Here is a 25,990-nt window from a genome sequence, read left to right on the forward strand (position 1 = left end):
TATCTATACACAATATCTTGGTCATAGTAACAACATTCATAATAATAAAAAACGTGTTAATGTCAAGAGATCTCGTGCTGAACTGAAAAAAAAAAAAAAAAATTACCAATTAGTTTTATTATTATTATTATAATTATAAATGTCTATGTACAATGAGTAAAGCGATCTCTGTTTCTCTTTCTCTTTCTCTCTCTCTTTTTTAAATAATAACTGACTCTTCATATCGGGGAGTATACTCTGGTAAGTCCAAGTCCACAGGTACAGCATCATCTCCCGTCACAGCCAAACTAGGCACCACGTCTGCCCTTGACTCTGTAGCAATCACGGACGAAGGGGTTACCATCGCATCGGACACGGTGGCGGCAGGGTAATCTGTAATGATGATGGGGAACGACAAGGGGATGGGCTCCAACACTAAACCCGCGACTTTATTGAAATGAACAGAGAGTTTACATGCATGTGAAATCTCTAGGAACGGGTCAAACTGATGCGTGTGAATGGAGAGTGTGGCAGGGTTTTTTGAGAGTGGCATTGGAAATCGAATAAAGTGGGTTTCTGACCCGTTGGAAAAGGAAGGAAAATGGTACGTAGCAGGTGGGAATCGTGTGACGATGGGTGGTAAGCTGTGAACACCTTGTTTAGTACAAAACCTATTTATTTTTTTCAAAAGAGGAGGGGAACATCAGTATTCTAACGTTATAGCGTTTTAATCTAACATGAATGAATTTACCTGTAGGTCTCTATTTCTTCAATAGTAAATTCAATGCGATCCACTTCTACTCGTTCCTTCTCCACACTACAGCGAAAGGCAATCACCACCTCACCTGATTCAATAGCGGTTGCCTTGGGAAGTTCTGCGGACCACTCGAACCACTCCTTCACACCCGAATGTTCAATGGTGGGGATCATGGCACTGGGACTAGGCAAATAATGTCGATTGACCACGACAATTTGATGCGTTCTATATTTTTTGAAGAAGGATCCAGCAGAGAAATTGGCAACCAGTGTGTATTCGACAAAGGCATGCTTGGTGCGACATGAAGCAGGTAAATGTGAGGGTAAATGAAGTCCAAACTCAATTGATTGCTCACCGGAAAAGATTAATTCCTTCTCGACTTCACATATGGGGACAGTGGTCTGAATGCGTGTAGTGGATTCATCCATAAGTGAGCTGTTGTCTCGTGGGAAGATGGAACCCGGTGCTTCAATATCAATGCCTGCTTTTCCTAAGAATTGCAAGGTCACTCTGTTCCATTTGATCTTACGATCCTGAAATACGACGGTCCCCATGAGTTTGGTACGAATATGTGCCATTGGATTATCACGCGTGGCCGGTCCAATAAAGTAAACAGGCGCATCGCTGACCTGTAAAATGACTGGCAAATGTTTAGTTGCATCTACAGACGATGTAAATCGTTTCATTGAGTCTCTGAGTTATATAAAAAGAAATTTAAGAGAAAGAGAGAGAGAGAGAGAGAGAGACGATTGATTCGTGCGATTTTTTTATTTTATTTTATTTTTTAACGAAAAAAGTGTGTGACAGTGATCATGAAATAAAATCACAAGTTATATGATGAATTAGTCAAGCCAAATGACATTTTTATTCCACTTTTGGAAAATTGTTATAAAACAGTGAATTGTGATAGAAAGTTTTATTAAGATTATTCAAACAAGTGTTAAAGTTGAGAAAACACTGTCAGAGGAAAAAGGAAGAAAAAGAATGGAATAAGGGAATAAAATATGGAGGGGAAAAATGTAATTTTGGTATGTTGAATGCTTTTTACAAGAAGGGAAAGAAATAAAAATAAAAATTAATAGAGAATACGAGTTTGAATGTTGGCTCGTGTGGCAATAATGGCACTGTAAAGACTCTTGAGGTCAGTTACATCAGCAATATCTGCCATGACATAGGCAATATCTCCCTTGGAATCAGAATATTGCTTTTCAACATTATGGTCAGCAAAGATTTCATTGATTTCCTACACATTTTTTTAGCTCTCTACTACTAGGATATATCATATAAAAATATTGTTGTTATACCCGAAGTACACCAGGGATATTTTGATGTATATAAAGCACACGCACAGTATTCTTGTCATCTTCGCGAATAGCACGTAAATCAACTTCAGGGAAATTGACGGCATTTAGTGATGTACCATCGTTGATATACTTGATTAAAGATTGAGACACCTCTAAACCAATCATACTTTGAGCTTCTTCAGTCGAACCTCCGATATGAGGCGTTAAAATCAAGTTGGGACAAGCTAATAACTCTGGGTAATAATCAAAGTGAGGACCGTTAGCAGCAGGCTCCTTAGGGAAAACATCAACAGCAGCACCAGCAAGATGACCGGATTGAAGACCTTTGGTGAGAGCGGGAATATTAACCACGGTTCCACGAGCATTATTAAGTAAATAAGCCCCTTTCTTCATTTGGTTGATTTCGTGTTCACCAATCATACTCTTTGTTTCTTCGGTCTCAGGGACATGCACAGACACATAATCCGAAATCGCTAATAAATCGTCCAAGGACTCCAAGGGTTTAGCTTGACCGAGAGGCATGATTTGAAGTACGTCATAAAAGTAAACGGTCATACCCATTGCTTCAGCCAAGACGGATAATTGTGCTCCGATATGACCGTAACCGATAATACCCAAGACTTTACCACGAATTTCATAACAGGCTTTGGAGACCTTGTTCCAGACACCTCCATGCATTTCTGTATTACGATCACCCAACTGGCGAGCAAGCATAATGATTTCACCAATCACAAGTTCGGCTACGGAACGGGAATTACTGAAGGGAGAATTAAAGACAGCTACACCTTGCTTAGCAGCAGCTTGAAGGTCCACTTGGTTAGTACCAATACAGAAACAACCGATAGCTAACAAATGTTTGGCCTGATCAAGGACAGCTTTCGTCAGTTTAGTCTTGGAACGAATACCAATGACATGTGCATCACGAATCTTTTCGATTAATTCTTCACCCACAAGTGCTTTTGAATACGTCTCTACCTACAGCGCGAATAATTTTTTTTTTTTTTTTAGTTTTTTTATATATAAAGATATCTACACTTTTTTTATTTACTTGGTAGCCTTGCTTTTTAAAGGCCTTGACAGCAGTTTCGTTGACGTTCTCTAATAACAAAATCTTGACTTCACTGGTATTGAAAGGGCGAAGAACTTTGGCCTTGTTTTGGTTGAAAGAACCGGAACGTGCACGTTGTTCGGTTTTAGCTTCTGTTGCGTTAACCATGTTTTATTTATTTATATATAAAAAAAAAAATTGTTTAAAGTACAGAAAAAAGGTTTACCTGTCCCTGGATTTTTATATTTTATATTTTGATTGTATAATTTGCGAGTCATTTTTAGTCTCAGATGAGATTCATCTGGGACAACCACAGATGAACACGATTTTATAGCAGTCACACAACCCAACTATTGCATAATTCTTTTTCTTCATACCCTCTATAAAAAGGGGGGGGGGACCATAAAAATAAACTATTATAAAAAAAAGACATGTAACGGTTGGTCATCTGCAATTTTTATTTTATATATATATACTAGAAAAAAGTAGAGTGATTTGTCACTAGTGTGCCATCTTTTTTCACTTGTGTCATCTTTCATCTCCTTTTTTTACATCTTTTTAATCAGTATAAACATTAGATTAGATATGTCATTAAGATTCACGTTTCAAGATTTTGCAGGTTCGGCATCAATTTTTCCTCGGATAAAATAGATGAGCTTTGACCAACAAAAGGGAATCTCGGTAAAAGGAAATCCGGGAGTGAGTTAAATATTTTTTATAATAACCCTCCCCTTTCGAGGCATTTTTTTTTTTATGTAGTAGGGAAATGATGCATACCGCAAGCATAGCTTCTAAAAGGGAAAAAGATGCAGGTTACTGGCCACAAGGTGACCTGTATTGCGCAATCAGAGTACATATTCGCACTTTATTTTTAAAGTTCAGACTTGCATGCTTGTTTGACTCCCCTCTATGTGTACATGAACGCAGAAAAAAAAAAAGTGGTATATGGGAATATTATCATCAGCCAATGAAGAGGTACAAGGGCTAAAATGAAACAATCGGAGGACGAAAGAAGACTCCATTGGATATTAAAAAAAGAAACAAAATGACTACTGACTTTTGTACACACTCTCTCTTTCTCTTTTTTTTTTTTTTTTCTATCATGCCGAATAAGTCAAGAAGAGACAACGATTGTTTATTTTCTAAAAATGCACACACAATTTAGATTATTTCAATGTGTAAAAAATAAACAGAAAAAGATTTTCTGTTACACACAGATAAGTAATGGATCATCCATTGGTCCTTCAACATCGTTTCTTATAATAAATATAATTTTCTCGCGCGGGAAGAATTAAAAAAAAAAAAAAAAGCTTTTTTATTGAATGGGCGCTCGACAATGATTCCCAGCTTGATTAACAAAAAAGAAACCATGTCTTGGGATTCTAAGCATGTATGACAGAAAAAAAGGAGTTTATTTCCGAGGGATTACGTAATCAAGTCACTAGCCTAAATTTATTTCCATCGTACCCATGGCAACCTTTTTTAAGATTAAAAATGGTAGAAAGTTGGGGAAAAAGCTGACATAAGTTGTATGACGATCTTTTTCTCCCATTTCTCCCGAAACGTCTCAATTTTCTCCATGTTTGACATAAAAGATAGAAATAAAAAAAAATAAAAAATATGGAGGCGTATCGGGACTTGAACCATTTATTGCGCGACAGCACGTTTTCGAGTGGATAAAAAAAAAAAAAAAAAAGAAAAAAAGATCGATTATAATCAACGCATAAAAAAAAAAAAAAAAAGATGATTGTTAAATAATTTTTTACCTGGGAATTCTAACCCTCGTGTATGTAAAGAAAGAAGTCTTTTTTACGATGATTCTTTTTTTAGATTTTTTTATGAAAAAAAAAAAAAAATTAATAAATTATATTGATTGCTTCTTGAACGGCTTTCAACAAGATGTAACACACATCTGTATTAATTATTTTTATTTACTTTTTTAAAAAGACACTTTTTCGATTCGAACGCTGTTGGGCATCACATGAAAAAAAAAACAAAAAAAAAAAAAAAAAAAGATGTGGATTACAGCTCAGAACATCTATATAGCGGGAAGATGTGTAGCGATAGGAGCAAAAGGGAGGAGGATAAAAAAAAAAAAAAAAAAAAGGGAGTTTTTTTATGTTGGCAAAAAGGAAATAATTGACTAAAAACGGGATTTTAAGTACCTGCTGCTTTGCAAAAAGACTTGGAATCGAATGATAATTGGATTATTTTGTGTGTGTGTTGTTTTGTCTATAATTGTTTCTTTTTTTCTTTCTTTCTTTCTTTTCTTTTTTTCTTTTACTCTTCTTTTTTTTTTAATTTTATTTTTAGGTCTCTCTTTTTTCTTTTTTCGATCTTTTTTATCTCGGGATAAAAACTGTCAATGAATACAGAGAAAAAGCTAGCGATAGAAAAAAGAGCAAATAAACGCTTAAAAGTCGGTCGTGCATGCTATACCTGTCGCGCCAAGAAAATTAAAGTAAATAAAACCTTTCTGTAAGCAATTCATCTAGTAGATTTCCTTATCTTTTCTTTTTTTTTACCCTTTACTCCTAGTGCGATGGTTTACGTCCATGTATGCAGGTACTTTTTTTTTATATTTTATTTTCTAAATATCGTTATCTAACTTGTTGCTTTTCTAGTGTAAAGGTAATACTTTTATATCTGTATATAAATATATAAAAAAGTATTTATTCTAATTTTTATATTTTCCCCTCGTTTTAAAAAAAAAAAAGCTCGCCAAAGACCGTGCTCTTTTTATAAAGACGGGTCTCTAGAAACAGAACCTACTCTAGAAGAACCCTCCATCGAACAAACTGAAGAAGAACCACTCATGAACGAACCTAGCACACCCACGACACGACCAACCACGGCTGATGGCACCATTCTCTTTGCAGAAACATCCACCGTCAATCATAACAAACTGAAACGACGCGGACCATTAATGGAATCACGCATCAGTAATACCTTGAGCGCCTTGGGTGAAAGCATGCGAAAGATGACAACCAACACGACCAGTGGTAGTCGACTTGCTGAGAAATTATTAAAATCGTCTGACGCTTATGGAGGATTTATTATGTGGATGCCCGAACCTTCTTTACCCAGTCGTTATTCAGGTTCAATCGAAATGCCTTCGCGTGATATACAACTCGCTCTTATCGATCAATACTTTAACGAACGACATGAAAGTATCGGCATGATGATCAAATATTATTTCTATGAACAATTAGAGTCCAAAGGTCTGTTGATCACGCCTTTATTGTTAAACGTGATTTATGCACACGCTTCGAGATTTGTTACATTGCCTGGATGTCCCAAAACTGAAGTCTTTTATCATCGCGCCCGTCGTCTCGTGGACGATTTTATGGATGTACCTCGTGTCAGTACCATCGTGGCACTTTGTCTGCTTAGCTTGTACGAGCCTAGTCCTGCTATCTATCGTCCTGGATCACACCACTGTAGACAATGGCAATATTCAGGCATGGCCTGTCGCATGAGTCTCGAATTAGGATTGTACGATGATAGTAATGTCCATACCAGTCTAAGTCAGGTCGAAATCGAATTAAGGCGTCGTGTCTTTTGGGGTTGCTATGACCTTGACAAGTTTCAGAGTAGCGGATGGGAACGTCCCTGGATGATTTCTCGCTCTTGTATTCGAACTCAATTACCCTCGGTTTTACCTCAAGAGTCTGAAGAAGATGCCTATGTCACTCAAGTCTACAACGCAAAGCTTAGTTTTGTGAATATCGTGGAAGATAACTTGATACTCTTTAGCTCCTATGGCAACGATCCTTATCTGGTAGGCACTCAAAAGGACACGAGACAGGTCAAGATTAACGAAAATCTCACGAAACACCAAGTCTGGTTACGATCATTGGAAGCCAATATGCAGTGGACACCCATCACCAGTATCTCTGTAAAAGAAGTCCTGGAGATCCCCGCTGCGAGACCCATGGTCAACCACCTTCACCTGTACTATAATTCATTGACATTGGATTTACTGGGCAAACTAACGAATAACTCGGTAGCTCAATTCCAATCTCGTGTGACGGCCGCTAGTATGACTCAATTAGCGCACCATCTATGTCAAACACCATCGTTTGTTGTCAAGTTTGATTTTATTGTACATGCCTTGATTGCAGCCATCAAGATTCATATTCACTATTTAGATGATACCGATGTTCATCTGGCACAGCAGGCCTGGCTCTTATTTGATCGGTCTATCTGGTGTATGCAACTCATTAATAGCTATGCAGTCATTCCTAATTGTTTGAAATTCTTGCAACAAGTACAAAATATTTATGGCCTGCATATGTCGTCCGATACAAACTATAGTAGCTCATGTTCTCCTTCGCCTAAACTTAAAGGAATTATCGAACGTGATTCACCTCAACAACAACAAGCGACATTATCACCTCTTCTTCAACAGCAACAGCAACAGCAACAGCAGCAGCAGCAACAGCAGCAGCAGCAACAGCAACAGCAACAGCAACATCAGCAGCAACAACAACAGCAACAGCAACAACAACAGCAACAACAACAACAACAACAACAACAAAAGACGCAGCATGTAGCAAACACGACCAACTCGTTTCCCGACAATCTGGACCAGATTTTGACGGATTGGCCTAGTGCGGGAGAAGAAACTAACGCGCGCCATGAAATGGTCTATTTAAATACGCATAACACACCATTGCATTCTCACTACCCATCATTTAATAACAATGTTAATATTTCCCCACACGCGACTAGAACACAAGCACCACCACCACCACCACTTCCGCAACAACAAGAGCATGCATATACAGCCAATACATACACTTCATCTTCGTCGTCCAACGGTCAGCAACAACAGAGGTTGTGGGACCGTTATAAACCCAATTTACCTTATGACCGCGACATTGTGGTACCCAGTCAATTAAATGAGGACAATGTAGATCCACCCATGTACGGAGGTGGTAACACAACATTTACAAATTCCGAGGATTCCATTTGGCAACCTACCAGTAGTGAAGAAAATGGTAAGAAAAAAAAAATTATGCAAAGAGAGAGGTTGGGGCAAAACTTTTAAGAGTGGGGAAATGTAACCTTTTCCTTTAATAGAAGGTGATACACGTAGTAGAGGGTTAGATATTTATATGTCATCCAGGCAACATTATGAAGATATGATTAAAGGTCCACCAACGCCACAATAGCCTTTTATATATATATATTTATGAATTTTTATTTATTTATTTATTTATGCTTTTTTTTTTTTTTTATTTAATTTTTTTTTTTTATACACGCTTTTTTTTTTTACACTTTCTTTTTTTTTTTTTTTTTATTTTTTTTTTTTATTATGTATATATATATGCTTTGCTTCTCTTTTTTTTTTAAAAAAAAAATATTATGTTTAAAATATACAGTTTTTATTTATTATAGTTGAAATGTTTTTTTTTTGTTACTCTAATATTTATATGAATTTAAGCAGAACCAATGTAACCATCCTTTTCAAGCAACAAGACGATTTCATGCACAGCTTGAGAGACGGATTGTTGAGTAATGTCAACGGTAAGATCAGCATTTGTGGGTACTTCATAAGGAGCATCCAAACCAGTGAATTCCTTAATCTCACCACGCTTTGCGCGTTCATAGATACCATCACGATCACGCTTGATACATTCTTCCAAGGGAGTAGCGACATGCACAAGATAGAAACCACCGAATTGTTCAATGGTCTTTTTAGCGGCATCACGTGCACCGGCATAAGGGGCAATGGGTGCCACAATGGCAGCAGCACCAGCACGCGTCAACTCACCGGCCACAAAGGCTTGACGGGCAATATTGATATCTCTGTCACGCTTCGAGAATCCCAACTCCGATGATAATTCGGCACGGGTATTTTCACTTGCCAATAAAGAGACAGAACGCGTACTTTCTTGGTTTAAGGAAACTTGTAAAGCGCGAGCAATGGCGTTCTTACCGGAAGCATGAAGACCTGTGAAAAAGATGGTGAAACCTTGTTGGTTACGAGGAGGATGAGATTGACGCAAGACCTGCACGACTTCAGGGTAAGAGAACCATTCGGGGATGGGTAAACCAGTCTTGAGACGACGACGTAACTCAGTACCAGAGATATTTAAAGTCTTGACACCCTCGGGGACCTCATCAGCGGGGATATATTCATCCGTATCAGGAGAGTAAGTCACCATTTGGAAGGGTACAATTTCAATACCAATCTCGCTCTTGTATTCCTCCACCAAGGTTTGAGCATCGTAAGGACCGTAGAAATCAACACCTTGAGAGTTCTTACCGGGTCCAGCATGATCACGACCCACAATGAAATGAGTCACACCATGGTTTTTACGGATCAAGGCGTGCCATACAGCTTCACGAGGTCCACCCATACGCATAGCCAAAGGCAATAAACTAAGTTCGGCCATACCGTTAGGGTACTTGGGCATCAAGGCCTTATAAACACGCACACGGGTATAATGATCAATATCTCCAGGCTTGGTCAATCCAACCACAGGATGAATAAGTAAATGGGCTTTACGTTGACGAGCAGCACGCACAGTTAATTCACGATGAGCACGATGCATAGGGTTACGGGTTTGGAAAGCAACAACACGGGTCCATTGAAGTTTTTTGAAATGAGCACGGAGTTCAGTAGGTGTGACTATAGGAAAATTCGTAACATATTTTTTTTAGCGACTTATTCCTTCATAATAATAATAAAAAAAAACCCCCCACACACATGATTTTTTTTACTTACATCGGTTGGCAACATAATCGTAGTGAGAAGGAGATTGAACAGCTTGAAGAGAACCACCAATGTTGAATTCCTTAGCAATGGTATGAAGATAATGAACAGCAGGATGAGCACTGTCATTGGCACCGTACACAAGTTCGGCCTCCTTGGCCTTGTTGGGCTTATATACATCCTCGACGGTCAAGATGGCTAAAGGAGTATGATCACGAGGATCTAACAAAGCAATACGCTTAGTGGGTTCAATCTTACTTTCCTCGATTTGTTCCTTGCTAACATCCAAGGTGATGGGAATAGTCCATAATAAACCATTGGCAAGACGCATCTTTTCAACAACACTATTTTTTTAGAGAGATAATTTTAATCTATCTGTCACTATGCAACGGGACTTCTTCTTATCATGTCAGAATATTTTACCCTTCATAATCCTTTTGGTTCAAGAAACCTTCGAGAGGAGAGAAACCACCGTTCAAGATTAATTCGAGATCACATAATTGACGGTCTGTCAAGACGACATTGGGTAAAGTAGCAGCTTCAAGGGCAAGAGATTCTTGCTTATCAGCGTCACGAAGATAAAGGTCCTTAAGGACACCACCATGAGGAGTATTAGCCATTTTTTTTAAATTAATAAATGTAGAAGAGGGGGAAAAAAAAAAAGATGAATAAACAAAATTATTAGAAAATCTCTAAGTTTTTATATATAACCAAAAAAAAAAAAAGATTGACTTATAAAGCGTCTTGCTGATGTAGCGACTCAGGGACATGATGGCGCAATTGAATTACGTCCAATAAAAAAACAAGAGATAAAATTCGCAAAATCTCAATCCACTCTCTTATTGGCTAAAGAATGTATAGCGTCTTTTGACAAATACATTAGATGGATGGCGGAACCCCATCAAAATTGGCTGAATTGGGAAAACACACGTCACGATACAAGCGTACGTCTCTCTCTCTCATTTTTTTTTTTTGGTTTCTTTTAAAAAAAAAGACATTATGGAACAACAAGTTTTATCAGCTGCATTCCCCATACTCATTTTAGGCTTGGGTTGGACAGGCCAATTTTTGGCTGAGCTTCTTGTTTCTTTACAGTTAAATTATGCCGCAACCACGAGAGACGGTCGAAATAATACAATTGCTTGGAATTTACCTTCCGATGCAAAAGACATGGATGTCAGCCCTTTACCGTTTGCACAAACTGTCTTGGTCACCTTTCCAGTAATGCAACCCGAATGTATGACAGCCTTAATGGATGCCTATCAAAAACAACATAATCAAACCTCGCAATGGATCCTACTTTCTTCCACGCGTCCCTTCAAGGGAGATCCAGCCACTCGACATACACCGTTAGACCGAACCAAGGACACGGGTCGCATGGGAGCGGAAGATGTGATTTTGGAGCGTGGAGGAAGTGTGCTTCACCTTGCTGGATTATGGGGTGACCAAAGGTAAATACACACATATATATATATATATAAAAAGGGTCTCCATTTTCTTTATGATTTATGATTGTAACTTTGGTTAAGAAAAGATTACCAAAGAATTGGGTTCCTCGATTTGCTACAACGGAAGCGATCCGAAACAAATTATTAAACCGTCAACTTCATTTGATTCATGGTAAGGATGTGGCTAGAAGTATTGTTGCTGTGCATGAAAATTTCAGGCCTGGTGAGCGTTGGATTGTGACGGACAATGGATGTTACGATTGGATTCGTTTATTCTTGGCTTGGGGTAACACGGAACAAATCGTCATCGCACGCGATTTGGCACAGCATGACGAGACATGTCACAAAGCATTAGGTGAAGGTACATTAGAGGATATCGTGCGTTGTGGAGGTGTCAAGCCAAAATTGGATTCAACAGAGTTTTGGGATACCTTTCAATTACAACCTACCGAGTATTTAAAGATTGAATAAAATATCTATTTTTTTTTTTTTTTATAATCACGTATAAAACAAGAAATAACATCTCTACATGTAAATCAATTGGTATTTTGCCCGCGCTTTGAAAGTATGAGGAGTCTTACCGTAAACAGTAATTTGCTATTAACAGTTTTTCTTCGAAATCGGCGTCTTAATCCTAAAAAAGATTTTTTTTTTTTTTACCCCCCTCTTTAATGCGTTGTTTGTTGGGAAGCCCCCTTCTCTCTCTCTCTCTCTCTCTTTGTTTTTTTTTTCATTAAAAACAAAAAAAAATTAAAGACAGCCTTACAATATGGATTTCATGTGGGCTGGTGATATTCCCAATAACCGTAAACATAGCTCGTATTTACCTACAGCTAATACCACGCATATGAGGTAAAGCACACAATTAAAAAGTTGAGTGTTTGACAATTTAGTAATTTTTTTTTTTTTTTTTTTTTTTTTTACGTAGTGAAAATTCAGCACATGCGCGTTTAAATTTGACTCCTCCCGTCGTGCGACGTTCTCGAGCAGATACAATGCCAAGCACAAGTCCTTTTAACTTGTATAGTCCCTTAAATGTGGTTGCTCAACAAAGACCCGATCGCAGTAGCCTGACAAACGATCTCTTGTTTCATTCAGCCATGTCAAGTCCTTTGGATGAAAACGCATCCGACTCCATCGCAAGTACTTTAGCTTCTTTAGGTCTTAACACTACCGAAGACCACGATACCCACCACCACCACCACCTTCAGCAGCAGCAGCAGCAACAGCAAGAACATGTCCAAAGAAGAGAATATTTTGAGCCACGTAACCCATCTAATAACAACAATAACCATGAAATGATGTCATTCTCTCCATTTCATACTATCACCAAAAGACCACGTGCCATTAGTCTAGGCATGGTCGATTCTTCGGCCTTCTCTCCCTTTGACATGCCCTTTCAACATCAACCGCAGGAACCTTCACCACCTGTCATCGGAAAGGAAAAAGAGTATCCATCGCGTTTACTCTTTTCAAGAATGGATGCTCATGAAGAAGAAGAAGTGGATTTTGGAACTCCCGAAGATGATACCGATACCGATACGCAAACACCTTCCCGTGCACTTTGGCTAGGTAACATCAATCCATCCTTGAGTGTCCCCGATCTTCACAAGATGTTTGGTCGTTACGGTCGTGTCGAAAGTGCTCGTATCTTGTCAGACAAAGAATGTGCCTTTGTCAACTTCGAATCCGTCGAATCCGCCTTGGCTGCTAAAGAGGATTTGGTCAATCGATTAGGTTGTATGGTAGCAGGCTCTGTCGTCAAAGTAGGGTTTGGTAAAGCAGACGTCAATGTAGCGATGGCCTTAACCAATGAAGCTGGTCCCAACGCTCAGGGTCCCACCCGTGCTCTTTGGGTAGGCAATATCCCGGCCAACATCAATCCTTCCGTCCTCAGATCGCTCTTTCAATCCTTTGGCGTCATTGAATCCATCCGTATCTTGTCACATAAGAATTGCGGGTTTGTCAATTTCGAAAGACAGGAAGATGCCGTGCGTGCTCGTAAATCATTACAGAATAAGGAAATCTTGGGCTTGGGATCAGGTACGGTACGTATTGGCTTTGCAAAGGCACCTACCAATAATCCAGATGAGGTGATTCAAGATGTGGTCATTTCCGGAAATACAATCACCTCGTATCCTACCCCCAATACCATCGCTGCCGCAGCGGCAGCATCTCATCATGTCAGTACCATGCATACTCAGCCGGTTGTCGCAGAACAGGAAGAGACAACGCAATGGGCTACAGTCATCATGATGGCCAGTATGATGATGAACGCCTCTCAACAAAAAGATGGGTCTCCTGTACCTTCACCATCATCTTCTACCACTAGCTCATCAACAAACCGTCGCTTAGCAACCGAACGTAAATTAATTATGCAACAATTAGGTTATACTAGCAAAGATGAAGGTAAACCCAACTCTTTTTTTTTTTTTTTTTTCGGTTAATTAATTTTTTCTTTATCTAGTGGAGCGGATTCCAATCACCTATTTCTCAACAATTCCTCCTGTACCCGAATTCGGCACGGAACGTATGCTTGGACCATTAAGATTGCGTGAGATTCGAAAATTGCTGGATAATGGACAAGGTATTCATGAACATATTGCACAAGAATGTATGGATGAGATTGTTGAGCTTTGTAGTGGTAACGTATGCACTTGATGAATATAAAAATAGACCAGCCCCAATTAAAAAAAAAAAATTCTGCCTCCCCCCCCCCCTCTTTTTTTTTTTTTTTTTTTTTTTAGATTATATTGGCAATACGGTTGTTCAAAAACTATTTGAATTTTGCTCTGAAGAAACGAAATTAGTGATGATTGAAAAGATTGCACCCTATTTAGCGTCGATTGGTATTCATAAGAATGGTACATGGGCTGCGCAAAAGATGATTGACACAGCCACGACGGAGGATCAAATTCGATTGATTTGCACAAACATTGCACCTTACGTGCCCTTATTATTATTAGACCAGTTTGGAAATTACGTGGTCCAATGTTGTCTTCGTATGGGTCCCGTTCGAAACGGATATATTTTTGATGCCATTGTTCATAAATGTTGGGAAATCGGTCAAGGTCGGTTTGGTGCACGCGCTGTAAGAGCCATTTTAGAGAATCCAATTGTCACCAAAGACCAACAGGTAATCTTTTTGTTCTTTCTTTTTTTTTTTTTTTTCTTGTGATATTAAACATTATCCCGCCGATAGATTTATGTGGCTGCTGCCATTATGCAAAATGCATTACTGTTGACGACAAATGCAAATGGCTCCATTTTGTTAAATTGGCTACTTGATACCTCTGGATTATTAGGCCACTTCCGGGCCTTGTGTAATACGAACAATTAAAAAAAAAATTTATATATTTCCCCCCCTTCTCCATATCTACACACACACACCTCATCTATTAGATTGTACACATTGAAAAAAAAATAACTCCCCCCCTTCTATATATTGTGCTTACCACCCACTCTCAATTTGAAAAACATCGTCACTCAATCTTTTGACACTTGTATAAACCTAAAATCTCTCCCCCCCCCCACACACACCCAGCAATTTTAAAATAAATGTTTCTTTAAAGATTAAAGCCAGGTTTAAATTTTCATTTTTACTTTTTTTTTAAGAAAATCGGGCGTTTTCTCGTCTCCATGAAATAAAATATAACACTGAATACTTGGTTTCTATGCCATTGATTTTTTTTATATATATCGTACAGGCAAATTTAGATATTGCGAGTTTAATTGTTAATAGTATGCCTATTACAGTACGTTGATAATCCATGATATTGTACTGTCGATGTTTTGTTCCTTCTTCATGACGTTGCAAGCCAACGGTGCGGGGAATTTGGGTGTAATTTATTGGGGTGTAATGTTCGGTTAAATATATATTCCATGGGGTGTAATACGTAACTAATGACTCGGCTATCCCAGAATGCACCTTTAAACAAACTTTCACTCATCCTTCTGCAGAAGCTTTATCGGTATCACTTGAAAAAAAAAACTGCATCCTCTGCAGAGCATACCTTTGCTTCTGGTCAATATTTAGACAATGAGCGTGGCACCGTGTTTAAGTGTAAACACGCCTGTATGTTTGTAGGGTGTACAGGCACAGTCGCTTCCCAGAAAACTGTAAGCTTGCAATAGTTCATGCCCTCTTTGGTTTTTAAATAAAAGCAAGTGGCTTTTTTATTGCTTCTGATACCATCTTAGTCCGGCATTTTACAAATACCCGAAAGAGTAAACTAAAAGATGCAAAATCGCGATTACTCGTCCTCGTAGAATGGCTCCCACTTTTTCACTATCCATTACAAGAATATTGGGTGCATTCCCTTGTCTTGTTGGAATAGAAAATATTAAAAAGGCTGGTTTATGTCACCTGTCGGATAGCCAAAAAGTCAAAGACATTTTTAAAAACTGCATAAAATATTGTCTTATTGCTTGGTACAAAACTTTAAAATCTTACAAGAAAAAACCATACATTCTTTTAGAATTTAAAAGACTTGAAATGTTTTAGTTCACAAAATACTATTTTAATTTTTTTTCAAGTTTAATACGTTGTAGTTGTAATCATAGCAATCATAATGCAATCATTAAAAACTTGAAGCAAAATTAAGAACTTTTCATAATGATTTTATTGACCGTTCAGCATGTTTTATTTTCGGAAAAACCAAAATATCGAGAACTACACTCCAAATAAATTACACGCTTTTTACCCACACACCTACAGTAATAATCAGATATCGTTGTATACACTGATTTCAACAAGTACACATACCCTGTCTCCTATCACAATTGTTAGAAATCAAGTGTTTCCGATTTAATAAAAAAAAAAAAAGTATATCAAAAAGGCAATGAAACAATAGGTACGATTCTAATTCCTTGTCACTTTACTTAACCAAGGCTTTAATTATGAAATAATGTGGTCTATTTATACTCTTTTGGAAGCAGACTGTGATTAGAATTGCAAGTCCATAAATTTATCTTGACTGTTGAACTCTACATGAATGCAAGGGCACGTTGTCGCTGACAGGTTGCTCTAATGACTTCTAATAGTATTTTCTATCGGCTCTTCCATTGTACATAATGTGTCAAAATTCCAAATTAGGAGATTTTATTTCATTTTGTGATGATTTTATCGTCTGTGCGTTTAGCACAACAATGCCGAAGGGGATTCAGTTGAAAAGGTTACATCTAAAAAAAAAAGCCTACAAGAACTACTCGACCTGTTTGTTTATATTTATTTTTTCTGTATCAAGCCATGTTTCTCCAAAATGTTCAAATCAAACTCATTTACGCTGTATTATGTTCAATTTAGTATATTTGATAACTTTTTTTTTTTCGTTATATTCTTAGTACAAACATTAGGGATTTCAAGTGATTTTTAAGTTTCAAATTTGAAGTTTTTTTTATCAATAAACATTAGCAGAAATATATATATATATATATATATATTTATTAAAACTTAAAGATAGAATATCATTGGGAGAGGACTCAGAATTGATATTATATGTTACTGAGATACGACTTGGTCAGTTTATTATGCTTCTTGACTTACAAAAGCCTAAGTCTATTGAAAGCTTTGATATTTCTTTGTTTGTCTGAGCAAAGAGGCATGATAAATGTAAAAAGAATGGTGATAAAAAAAGGAAAAAAAAAGAAAAAAAAAAAAGGATATAGTATAATTATGGTATGCATTATAGGCCTTACATAACATCTTGAAATATTACGATAAATTATTGGACGATTTAAAAACCTTGATTGAATGTTAATTTTCTTGACGCTCCTTTCGTGTCAAGAATCAAGAAAAAAAATTCAAGAAAAATGTAGCGAATAGATTTTATAAAAGGAACTTGATATTTGGAACTTGAAACTTAAATGTCACCTGAGCCTCATGTTAGTCCGAATATTACATTTTTATAGTTTGATAATTAACTTACCAATCTCCATGCTTGAGCCCAGTACTTTTTTTTTTTTTTTTTTTTGGCAATCAGATGGTTTCAAAATAGCTTACAAACGTGCTATTATTCTTTTCGCGTACATCTTTAAATGAAGACCAAATTTTGTCGAATTCGTCTTTGGATTTTGCGTTTAAAAGAGATTTTAATTTTGCTCTGAATGTGTTCTGAATATTCTTCGTATCATTTGTTGCCTGGGAAACCTGAATTCACAAAAAAAAAAAAAAGGCTTCAATTAGTGTATCATTCTCAATGACTTTTTATGAAATCACAATTTACCTGCTTGATGTGGTTTGCCCAATTTTTTTTTTGAACATGCCAATGGCATAACAAAATAGAAGCGCTGCAGCCAAAAACTGTTTCGATTGCATTTTGTTCACTGGGACTACAATCTATCAATATTCTTTCTACGATCAACTTGTTGTTTCCCTTCAACCATCTTAACCATTGAGTTAATGTATAAGGAGACTCTTCACTGGTGATTAAACATGCGGCAGGTACATCTTTGTTAGTGGTAGCGTTACGCACAACAACGGTGAACAAGTAACAATCATGGACTTTATTCATGAAGGACTTGTATGTCTTGTGTGTTAAATTTAAGCACCATTTATGTAAGGATTCTAAGAGCTAAAATAAAGTTTTAAAATATAATGATAGATCTTAAACAAACAGTTAAAGAATATGTACCTCCTTTTGTCAAGAGGAGACCCAAGCTGCCATTATATGCCCGCCTTCTTGATCGAAATGCAAAAATGTCTGATGATATGTACCTCTCATCTCGCTTGGTTTTTCTCTCTTTAAAAGGAACGCTTGATGATTAGATTGGGAATGATGGGTGTCTCTTTAAGCATTTAGTAGGTGCCAATAATAGAAAAGAATTTGAACTTTTCCAATAAAGAAAAAAAAAACTTTGCTTCGTTTATTTTGTCATCGTCCTTCTCAGCATCATATTCGTCATCAGACTTGTGAATATTATTGTTGGGTGCGATTTCAGTGTCCGAGCTGATGGTTATAACCGTCTTTAGTTGGCAACTATCCAGCTCTTAGATTCGTCTTAAGCTACGGTAAATTTATTGGTATCCAATTTGAAAATTACAGCTGCAGCATTAAAATTAAAAGTTCCCTTAAATAGATAAAGTGCAGACCTCCTATTGTTTGTGTTCACTTTTTAAAATTGCTTACTAAAGCATTTGACAGAAATATATATGTACATAAAAAAAAATGTTATCTAAACAAATGTTGAGACATCGTCACATGGCTAGAAAATATAACATCCCCGAGTGTAAAATACACAGTAGCTTCAAGCATGTGGTATTAGCACAAGAAAAGCTTCATTTCGATATTGACATTGCGCTAGTACATCGGGGCCCAAAAATCTGTGTAGAGCCAGCTAATCGGCCATAAAGTGTCATCGGTGTAAACATATCCCCAATAATCATAATTATTTGTTTTTTTTTTATTGGTAATATGTAAACTAGAACGTAAAAAAACCCAAAATAATACAGGAAATCACATTTCGACTGTTGGCATCACAATAATCATATACACTTCAAACGAGGCTTTTGGTCACATCTCACTGGTTCATTATAAATGTATTTTTCCGTTTTTTTTAAAAAAAAATCCATGTTAGCATTGGCATCCCCCATCTTATCCTCTACTCAACGGTTGTATATGATTATCTTATTTTTATCCATGCAATCCCAGAGTCATTCGTGCAATTAATCTTAGAACCAGGGCAAGCTGTCATCATTTACACTATCCGTTCACTCAAGCTACATCAATGCTTTTCTTCTGATCCAGTTTAGTTCTTCAGCTTTGCTGTTAGGGTTATTGCTGCATTGCCTAATTCTGTTGTCATAAATACTAAAATATACACGAAAAAAAAACAGTGTCGATGACTTGCACTGAAGGATCAATGTCGATACTTGAAAGTGTGTTGTATTCTGGTGTGAGACCCTGCCTAATCGCTACAATTTTTTGCTTGTACCATGTGTTTTATCAGCAAGCGAGTCTTCGTATTCTCAAAAATAGGTATCGCAGGCAACTTTTTTTCTTCTTCTGCCAGTAAAGCTTTTGTAGACACGGCTAATTAAAACGTAAGCATCATATAAAAATGTAAAAAGAAGATACCCTACCTAGATTATTTCTGCAACGCGCTATAAATACATGTCGATGCGTATTTACTGGATTGCTCAATTTTTATACTATAAAAGTACTACAACCCGATAATTCCTGTCTTCGGCTATGGTTCAGTCGGCCCTAAAATTGTTTGCTTGTTTTAAATTAGTAAGTCCTTCTAACATGGATGCATTTGGTCATCGTATAAAAAGTGGGTTGCTCGTGGTTGTTGGTAACAAAAATGAGAGAGAAAAAAAAGAGCTTTCCATGATTTCAGCAGGCTGTGTAATACCCTGTGAACCTGGGGTGCGCGTTGACACTGCCCTTTTTCTTATTTTATTCTTTGCCACAAACACGCAACCAATGCTGTATTAAACTTTCCTCATGTCATGCCACCCTTGAACCTAGGTTACCAAGTAATTATTCAAACACGGGACTTGATATTTATTTTGTTTTAAGCTTTGCACTCAATCTATAAAGTTTTAAAACATTGACATCGCCAGCCAGCTACCAGCTACAAAGTTTTGTTTCGATCGAGACATGCTTTAAATCCGTAGCAGTGTGGCATGAATTTGAAATCGTCTTTTGTTGAATTTTTGGACAATCAGAACAGTGGATCAAAGCAGCGTGGTATTGGAATTACTCCCTTGAAAGTGAGATCAGAAAATGTCTAAGTGGAACAAATATTTATCCGTACAACCAGCAGATTCTCGTGATAGAGAACCCGTCCTTTGGGAAGAAAAACTGGACGTCACTTTGGAATTGACGATACGAATTGACGATAATTGCCATAGGCTATCCGCAGACGATAAAGGTGATGGGTTACAAAATTACACTGGGGATTATAGAGAATCGAACGTCGTCTTTTCTATTACAATAGTTATAATCGACAAAGGACAGCTGAAAGCAGCATTAAAGACAAAGTCAAAAAGTATTAGCCAGATCAAAAATACAGAAGTAAAAGCAAATAGTGGATCTGTGTTGCATAAAAACACAGTTTTTGGTGTACAAGGAAAAAGAGGTGTCTCGTGGATGATAGTAAAAATGTGTTAGAAAGATGATGGGGTATCAACATAAATAAAAGTCTACTGCTATTGTAAGTCTGTTTCACAATGTTTAGATAATTAATGGGAGTGGATATTTATTCCAGAATATAAAAGACTTGTGTGATGATTCTATGTGAAGATGGGACACTTATAGGGCACGAGGTAGATTATTTAATATATGGCATCTGAATGTGTACGGACAGCTCTTTCTTTACTAAAATCCAGCAATTGGCACGTCTTATTATCATCAGCTCAAGAGGGAGCAGGATTTATGTCTGCAAAAGAGGGGGGGAGGGGATTAGTTTTGTCTCTTTATATCAGGGCTGTACCTCTGCTCCGGTCTTGTGCTAAAGAGGAGTATATTTAATAGGGGACAGTCTATGCTTCTTCTTTCGACACTGGACCCATATTTCTTTATCCATTTGGAGAACTGTAGCGTTGGTCAAATGTTAAGCAAGTCTTTATTCTTACAAAGCAGAAATCTTTATTTACAAAATCTTACACTAAATGTTGTGTAGACAGCTACGTCCTTACTTTGCGAAGTTAGAAATATGAACTTCCTGTTTCTGTCGCAGCCGCTTTCATCTGGTCCTTCTAATATCAGCCATAAAAGTCTATACTCAATATTTTTTTTTTAAAAAAAAACAAAATAGAGAATGATCAATACCGTTCATAAAGAAATAATTCCTCTCTCTCGTATAAGTATAAAAATAAGTACCATATGGACAGACCTCATTCAATAACCCTTTTGCAAAACTTTTTTTGGTGAATATGAGTTATATACCAACAATCCAGCAATTTCGAATAATAAACTTGACGGATGTGAGCTGCCAACCAATAGAGACAATAATACTGATAGGGTACCATAAGAAATATAGTGTAGACCATTAAATCTTTAAGTAGCTGGAATTAATGTACCATCAGTAAGGAAAAGTTTTACTCATAACCGATCGTATCAAACATGTCTCACATTCATCTGTTATAAATAAGCAAGAATTATTAAATAATATACTGGTTGATTTTGTACACATAGTAGCATTTGAAACATGGATGATGTAGCATAGCACCAAACCATTTAAATCATCACTTAGAGCATCCCCCGCAGTAGCGCTTAAAAACGCTTAGCTTAAAATGCAGTTACATAAAAGTTCTAAATCACCTTTATCAACCGACCAGAAAAATTAAGTGTGCCTGAAAAAAAAAACTGAATATGATGGCTTTTTTTTACCCAATCTGGTTTCGTCGTTGTCATAATTGTTAATATTGACTATTTCCTTGAAGAGGAAAAGGAATCAATTTTTATTCGTCAAAGATCGACTTTTTTAACTTTTGAAATCCTTTATTTAGCGAAATATTAAAACTATTATTTTTCGCTTACATAACCGAAAAACGGATTCTAAGCGCCGTTGCTGGGGATGCTCTTAAAAATGTCCTTGTCCGCCTTTTTATTTTTATTTTTTTAAACCCCTCCCCCCTCCCCCAAAGCAGAAAAGCAAAAGGAAAATGTGAACGCAATGCGATATTGATCCTTTTACTTCGCACTTATTTTATAAACATACCAACTCTATTACGGTGGTTCAATATTTGAAGTAAAAAATAAAATAAAAACAAAGCAAATTGAATATTTCATTTATATTGATAATTTCGGCCCCCTTTTACTGTATCCATGGCAGGTTACTAGTGTTCGGAATGAAGATCGAAACTCTCGAGCGAGCTTCGATCGTGTTCCAGTCGAAGCTCGCTCGGATGCGTTTTTTTGCAGCTCGAGCTCGCTCGAAGTTTCTTAAGCTCGGCTCGGTTGCGAATACGATAGCTCGAACTCGCTCGTCCTTTTTATAACACAAAGTGCACGTCAAAGTGATGTTAATTACAGAAAATTATGATAATAAAATTGTTATTTATTGAAATAGAAGCTGGAAAAAGAAAAAGAAAACTTTTTTTTTCACCAGCCTTAACACCAAGTTCGGGTAATTAATCAAACTATTACTGCATCTATAATTATAATACATTTGGATTTGTGAACATAAAAGTTTTTATTAATTCTGCTACGTCATGTTACTATGGTTGCTGTTAAAAAAATTGGCTTAGTTGGGTATAGTGTGCAACACTGTTTCATTTTCTATGGTAAATGTGTTTGTTGGTTGTACAATTAAATAAAGGCCAAAGCATTTTAATTGGAATTATTAGAGCATAAATAAATAAAAAATGATAAAGGGAAGAAAAGATTAAAATCAAGGAGAAATGCCATCTGTAGTCTTTCAAGGACCTTAACTTTAAAGTGACTACTATCGACATTTTAGCCGAGCGAGCTTCGAGCGAGCATCGATCGAAGCTCGCTCGAACCCAAAAAAAGTGGCGCAAGCTCGAGTACGAAAACTCGGTTCGAGCTTCGTTCGAACTGGCGCAAGATCGGTGCAAGCTCGAAAAGTTCGAACACTACAGGTTACAAAATAAGCACCTTTTAACAAAGTGTAAAAATGTTGGTAATGTGGATTGTGCTGGATTTATCTTTAGGTGAATTTACCTTTTTAATAACTAGTCATGAAAAGGGACGTATATGCCTAAAAAAATATACATAATAGTAAACCCCATACAACAATATGCAATATGTATTGAATAATGCTTTTTTTAAAAAAAGCTACATTGTACAGAAAATTAGTGAAATAACAAACACGCAGGGAAGTAAGTAGTACACAAAACAGATATTGTCTGCCTGAGGCTATTCAAATTTTAAAAGTCATGCCAAGCCACCCGACTGGGCAAGCTGCATTCCACTCAAAGGGGACCAAAACTGGAAGAAAACCCAGTCGCGCAAAAGGCGACTCTCAAAAGAGTAAAAAAATCTGTGGGCCGGGAAAAGGCTGGATTGCAATGAAAAGAAGTGCAGTAAGGAATAAAAAAAATCTGAGGGGGGGGCAGAAAAAGGCTGGGTTGCAATTACAAGAAGGACAGTAAAGAGTAAAAGACCTGAGTACAATCTTCAAGCGTGAAAAGGCTGGGTTGCGTAACTCATTTCTCCTAAATTAGCAAGGCTTTACTCGTTGAACAAATCTCTTGAGCTTGTTACCAATTTTATAACCACTTACTTTTTTTTATATGCGTATACAAATGCGTTATCAGTACATAATGGATTCTATTAGATCACCAATAGCTTTTTTAGCATGTACTCAGAAACTCTTTTCATGACTAGCTGTATGAAGGTAATGTGACCATTTCTCCCTTTAAAATAAGTTCATCATTCACATCAGACCGTCCATCACAGACCCGAAATACTGAAAAGAAAAAATAAGGCACAATGATAGACGCAGGTACAGTGTCGTGATTGAGGCTATATACTTAATATATGACTCTATCTAAACTTCTTAAATCTTCCATTTGATAATCCTAAATATATTTCTTATAGATACTTTACATTAAATACTGATCATTTTCTTTATGTACAGGCTTGATCTCATATCATCCTTCATACAATTATAAGGCATACTCATTTAAAAAATAACATTAATTTGAAAACAGATGAAGGTTACATTAGCCACAATGAGGTGGCACAGCTACCTTTATTAAGAACTACAATTGCCCCTGAATATTGTGCTACAAGATATGCACAGTTTAAGGATGAATGTTATTGTTATTGTTATTGACATCTCATTATGGTCTTTCTTTACGGGATCATTACATCCGAGTACTATCTGGATAAATCTACCCACAATCGTCATCAGCCTGTATGTTATTAATGTCTGAAATTATGTGTATGTAAAGACCACCTTTTATTTGTTTAAATCTTTATCAATTTCCACATACAGCCACTTTCAAATTTCTGGGTCATTTAGGATCGGGTACCTTCTGGCTATCCCAAAGAGTTGGATTTTTTAAGAGGCCCTGTTACACGCACTGGAAATAAACCAAATGTAAATTTCTCATATGCTACTTGTCGGATTGTGTCAGTTATTCATAGTTGAGATAAGTCTTTTAAAACTATTTTATCAGACTCATGAAACCCCTCCTTCAAAGTTTTGTTCTTTTGGGTTTTGTGATACCTTTAAATTCCTGCTCAATGCCCAGTAACATAGTCAGACGCGTGCTTTTTTTTGTTTCCATTACTGCTTAAAAGAATAATTTCTGTACTGAGCTCGTAAACGTTCATTCTCGATAATTTGAGTATGAGAACCCCCCCCCTTCAATTTTTGGCGGTTCTTACTTTAATATAATAAGGGCAATTGCATTTACAATTGTCCTTTTGACGTTGACGGTTAGTGTCTCAAAGCTATTTTTGAGGGCAAAGTTTTTAATAAAATTGGTAGTGATTTCTTTGATGGCATTGAATGTTAATGTTGGCAAAAGAGCAGACACTTTTAAAAATTTCAAAATTTATTTTGATTTTTAGAGAAAAGAAGTTGTTTCATTTTTACAGAGTGTAAGGCAATAAAGGGACAGCAACTACAGCATGTGATCTCTTGGGAACAGCCAATAGGTTTCCGATTCTAGGCTGTGACTACGCTCACTTTGGCTGTATCTAAGATGTAATTTCCGGCAAAACATCTTTCCGGAGGAAGGGCCCACTGTTTACTTTGCGAAATATCTTTTTTTTTTTTACTCTTACAAGAATAAGGATAACAATATCAATTAAATAACGTACAAAGCAATTTGTTCCCAGCCGTTTTTAGAAGAGACTCAGTGTGTTTATCACACACAGTCTACCGAAAGCCTTAAAACCTTGACCTTAACTTTGGTTGGTCATTGACGAAAGAGATTTCTATAAAAAGAAAAGAAACCTACAGAATACGAAAACAATCACCGTATCGTAAAGCGCTATTAAATGCCCTAACTTTTTTTTCCAATATACTTGCTGACCGCCTGTCAAAATTGCTTGTATTAAGAACAGCAACTGTCATAACATTAAGTTATTAGAGCTTTTGTGCTTTCAATTTAAAGATCCCCTTCCCGCCGCAAGCACAGTTTAAGTTAACCAAAAAGAGAAAAGAAAACAAACAAATTCTTCTTTCTTTATATACAGATTTACATCTGTTGCCATTCTTTTACAGTACACCCTGTGAGGAAACTTTTAACTTAATTCACATTCTCGAGATTACACCATTTTGGCCCAAATCCCTTTTATATTCTCCCACATCAATCCCTCAAACTGTTTACAGTAGACATATATGTTTATTTTTATTGGTACCTCTATTACTTTTCAGCGCATTATTTTCGTATTTCTTGTCATCCTCATATCATCAAGCCAAAGCATACCTCTATTTCCTTGTATACTACACCCTTATCCACAAAGTATGCTCTATGTGTCGTATTCATTTGCCCTCTCGTGTTATGCTTCTCATGTTATACTTCATCTCGTATTCACCTTCTACTTTCTTTTCGTGGATTTGCTGTATTTTGATCGCACTAATACTTTCTGACCTTGTCTCTCTTGCTCTCCTTTGTCTGATTACACCTATTGTACCTCGTGTTGCAAATAAATACCTCGTAAAAGGAAGACCAGCCTTCAAGGAAATTTCGTCATTATCTTCATTGTCTACAGACAGCCTATAGCAATTGCCTATAATTCCAAATTGTCGTTTGGCGATCCTTTCCCAAAGATCATGGTATCTATCATGAAAATTTATTGG

At 36.8% G+C, this 25,990-nt stretch overlaps 8 protein-coding genes across 8 annotated transcripts; 5 read left to right on the forward strand and 3 right to left on the reverse strand.

The window, feature by feature from the left end:
• Positions 1-105: 105 nt before the first annotated feature.
• Positions 106-1,586, reverse strand: EV154DRAFT_531095 (uncharacterized protein). Its single transcript, XM_051603800.1, has 2 exons — positions 731-1,586; positions 106-650 (listed from the first exon to the last, which is right to left on the reverse strand). The coding sequence occupies exons 1-2, from the start codon at positions 1,420-1,422 to the stop codon at positions 200-202; spliced, it is 1,143 nt and encodes a 380-aa protein (XP_051450847.1). The 5' UTR covers positions 1,423-1,586; the 3' UTR covers positions 106-199.
• Positions 1,587-1,608: 22 nt separating this feature from the next.
• On the reverse strand, positions 1,609-3,286 carry EV154DRAFT_556813 (uncharacterized protein). The gene is made up of 3 exons (XM_051605376.1): positions 3,089-3,286; positions 2,041-3,015; positions 1,609-1,979 (listed from the first exon to the last, which is right to left on the reverse strand). Exons 1-3 carry the CDS (start codon positions 3,254-3,256, stop codon positions 1,812-1,814), a joined length of 1,311 nt encoding a protein of 436 aa, XP_051450848.1. The 5' UTR covers positions 3,257-3,286; the 3' UTR covers positions 1,609-1,811.
• A 2,088-nt stretch (positions 3,287-5,374) lies between these two features.
• Positions 5,375-8,357, forward strand: EV154DRAFT_531101 (fungal-specific transcription factor domain-containing protein). The gene is given in 6 exon segments (XM_051603801.1): positions 5,375-5,549; positions 5,627-5,653; positions 5,699-5,701; positions 5,802-7,601; positions 7,617-8,091; positions 8,174-8,357. The coding sequence occupies 6 exon segments, from the start codon at positions 5,454-5,456 to the stop codon at positions 8,263-8,265; spliced, it is 2,493 nt and encodes an 830-aa protein (XP_051450849.1). The 5' UTR covers positions 5,375-5,453; the 3' UTR covers positions 8,266-8,357.
• Positions 8,358-8,431: 74 nt separating this feature from the next.
• Positions 8,432-10,489, reverse strand: EV154DRAFT_474505 (sulfate adenylyltransferase). Its single transcript, XM_051597960.1, has 3 exons — positions 10,236-10,489; positions 9,825-10,156; positions 8,432-9,728 (listed from the first exon to the last, which is right to left on the reverse strand). The coding sequence occupies exons 1-3, from the start codon at positions 10,430-10,432 to the stop codon at positions 8,533-8,535; spliced, it is 1,725 nt and encodes a 574-aa protein (XP_051450850.1). The 5' UTR covers positions 10,433-10,489; the 3' UTR covers positions 8,432-8,532.
• A 285-nt stretch (positions 10,490-10,774) lies between these two features.
• On the forward strand, positions 10,775-11,754 carry EV154DRAFT_531103 (uncharacterized protein). Its single transcript, XM_051603802.1, has 2 exons — positions 10,775-11,263; positions 11,347-11,754. Exons 1-2 carry the CDS (start codon positions 10,812-10,814, stop codon positions 11,729-11,731), a joined length of 837 nt encoding a protein of 278 aa, XP_051450851.1. The 5' UTR covers positions 10,775-10,811; the 3' UTR covers positions 11,732-11,754.
• Positions 11,755-11,942: 188 nt separating this feature from the next.
• On the forward strand, positions 11,943-14,855 carry EV154DRAFT_453533 (uncharacterized protein). The gene is made up of 5 exons (XM_051597290.1): positions 11,943-12,112; positions 12,189-13,669; positions 13,728-13,904; positions 14,008-14,396; positions 14,463-14,855. The coding sequence occupies exons 1-5, from the start codon at positions 12,030-12,032 to the stop codon at positions 14,598-14,600; spliced, it is 2,268 nt and encodes a 755-aa protein (XP_051450852.1). The 5' UTR covers positions 11,943-12,029; the 3' UTR covers positions 14,601-14,855.
• A 308-nt stretch (positions 14,856-15,163) lies between these two features.
• Positions 15,164-15,597, forward strand: EV154DRAFT_488079 (uncharacterized protein; the record flags this gene model as incomplete). The annotated part of the gene is made up of 2 exons (XM_051599056.1): positions 15,164-15,379; positions 15,487-15,597. The coding sequence occupies 2 exons, from the start codon at positions 15,164-15,166 to the stop codon at positions 15,595-15,597; spliced, it is 327 nt and encodes a 108-aa protein (XP_051450853.1).
• A 9,901-nt stretch (positions 15,598-25,498) lies between these two features.
• On the forward strand, positions 25,499-25,761 carry EV154DRAFT_531113 (uncharacterized protein; the record flags this gene model as incomplete). The annotated part of the gene is made up of 1 exon (XM_051603803.1): positions 25,499-25,761. A coding segment is annotated over exon 1 (233 nt), but the record flags the coding sequence as incomplete, so codon positions are not given.
• Between the last annotated feature and the right edge of the window lie 229 nt (positions 25,762-25,990).

Source organism: Mucor mucedo, assembly GCF_025094135.1.
Source record: "Mucor mucedo strain NRRL 3635 chromosome Unknown EV154scaffold_221, whole genome shotgun sequence".
Taxonomy (NCBI): Eukaryota; Fungi; Mucoromycota; class Mucoromycetes; order Mucorales; family Mucoraceae; genus Mucor; species Mucor mucedo.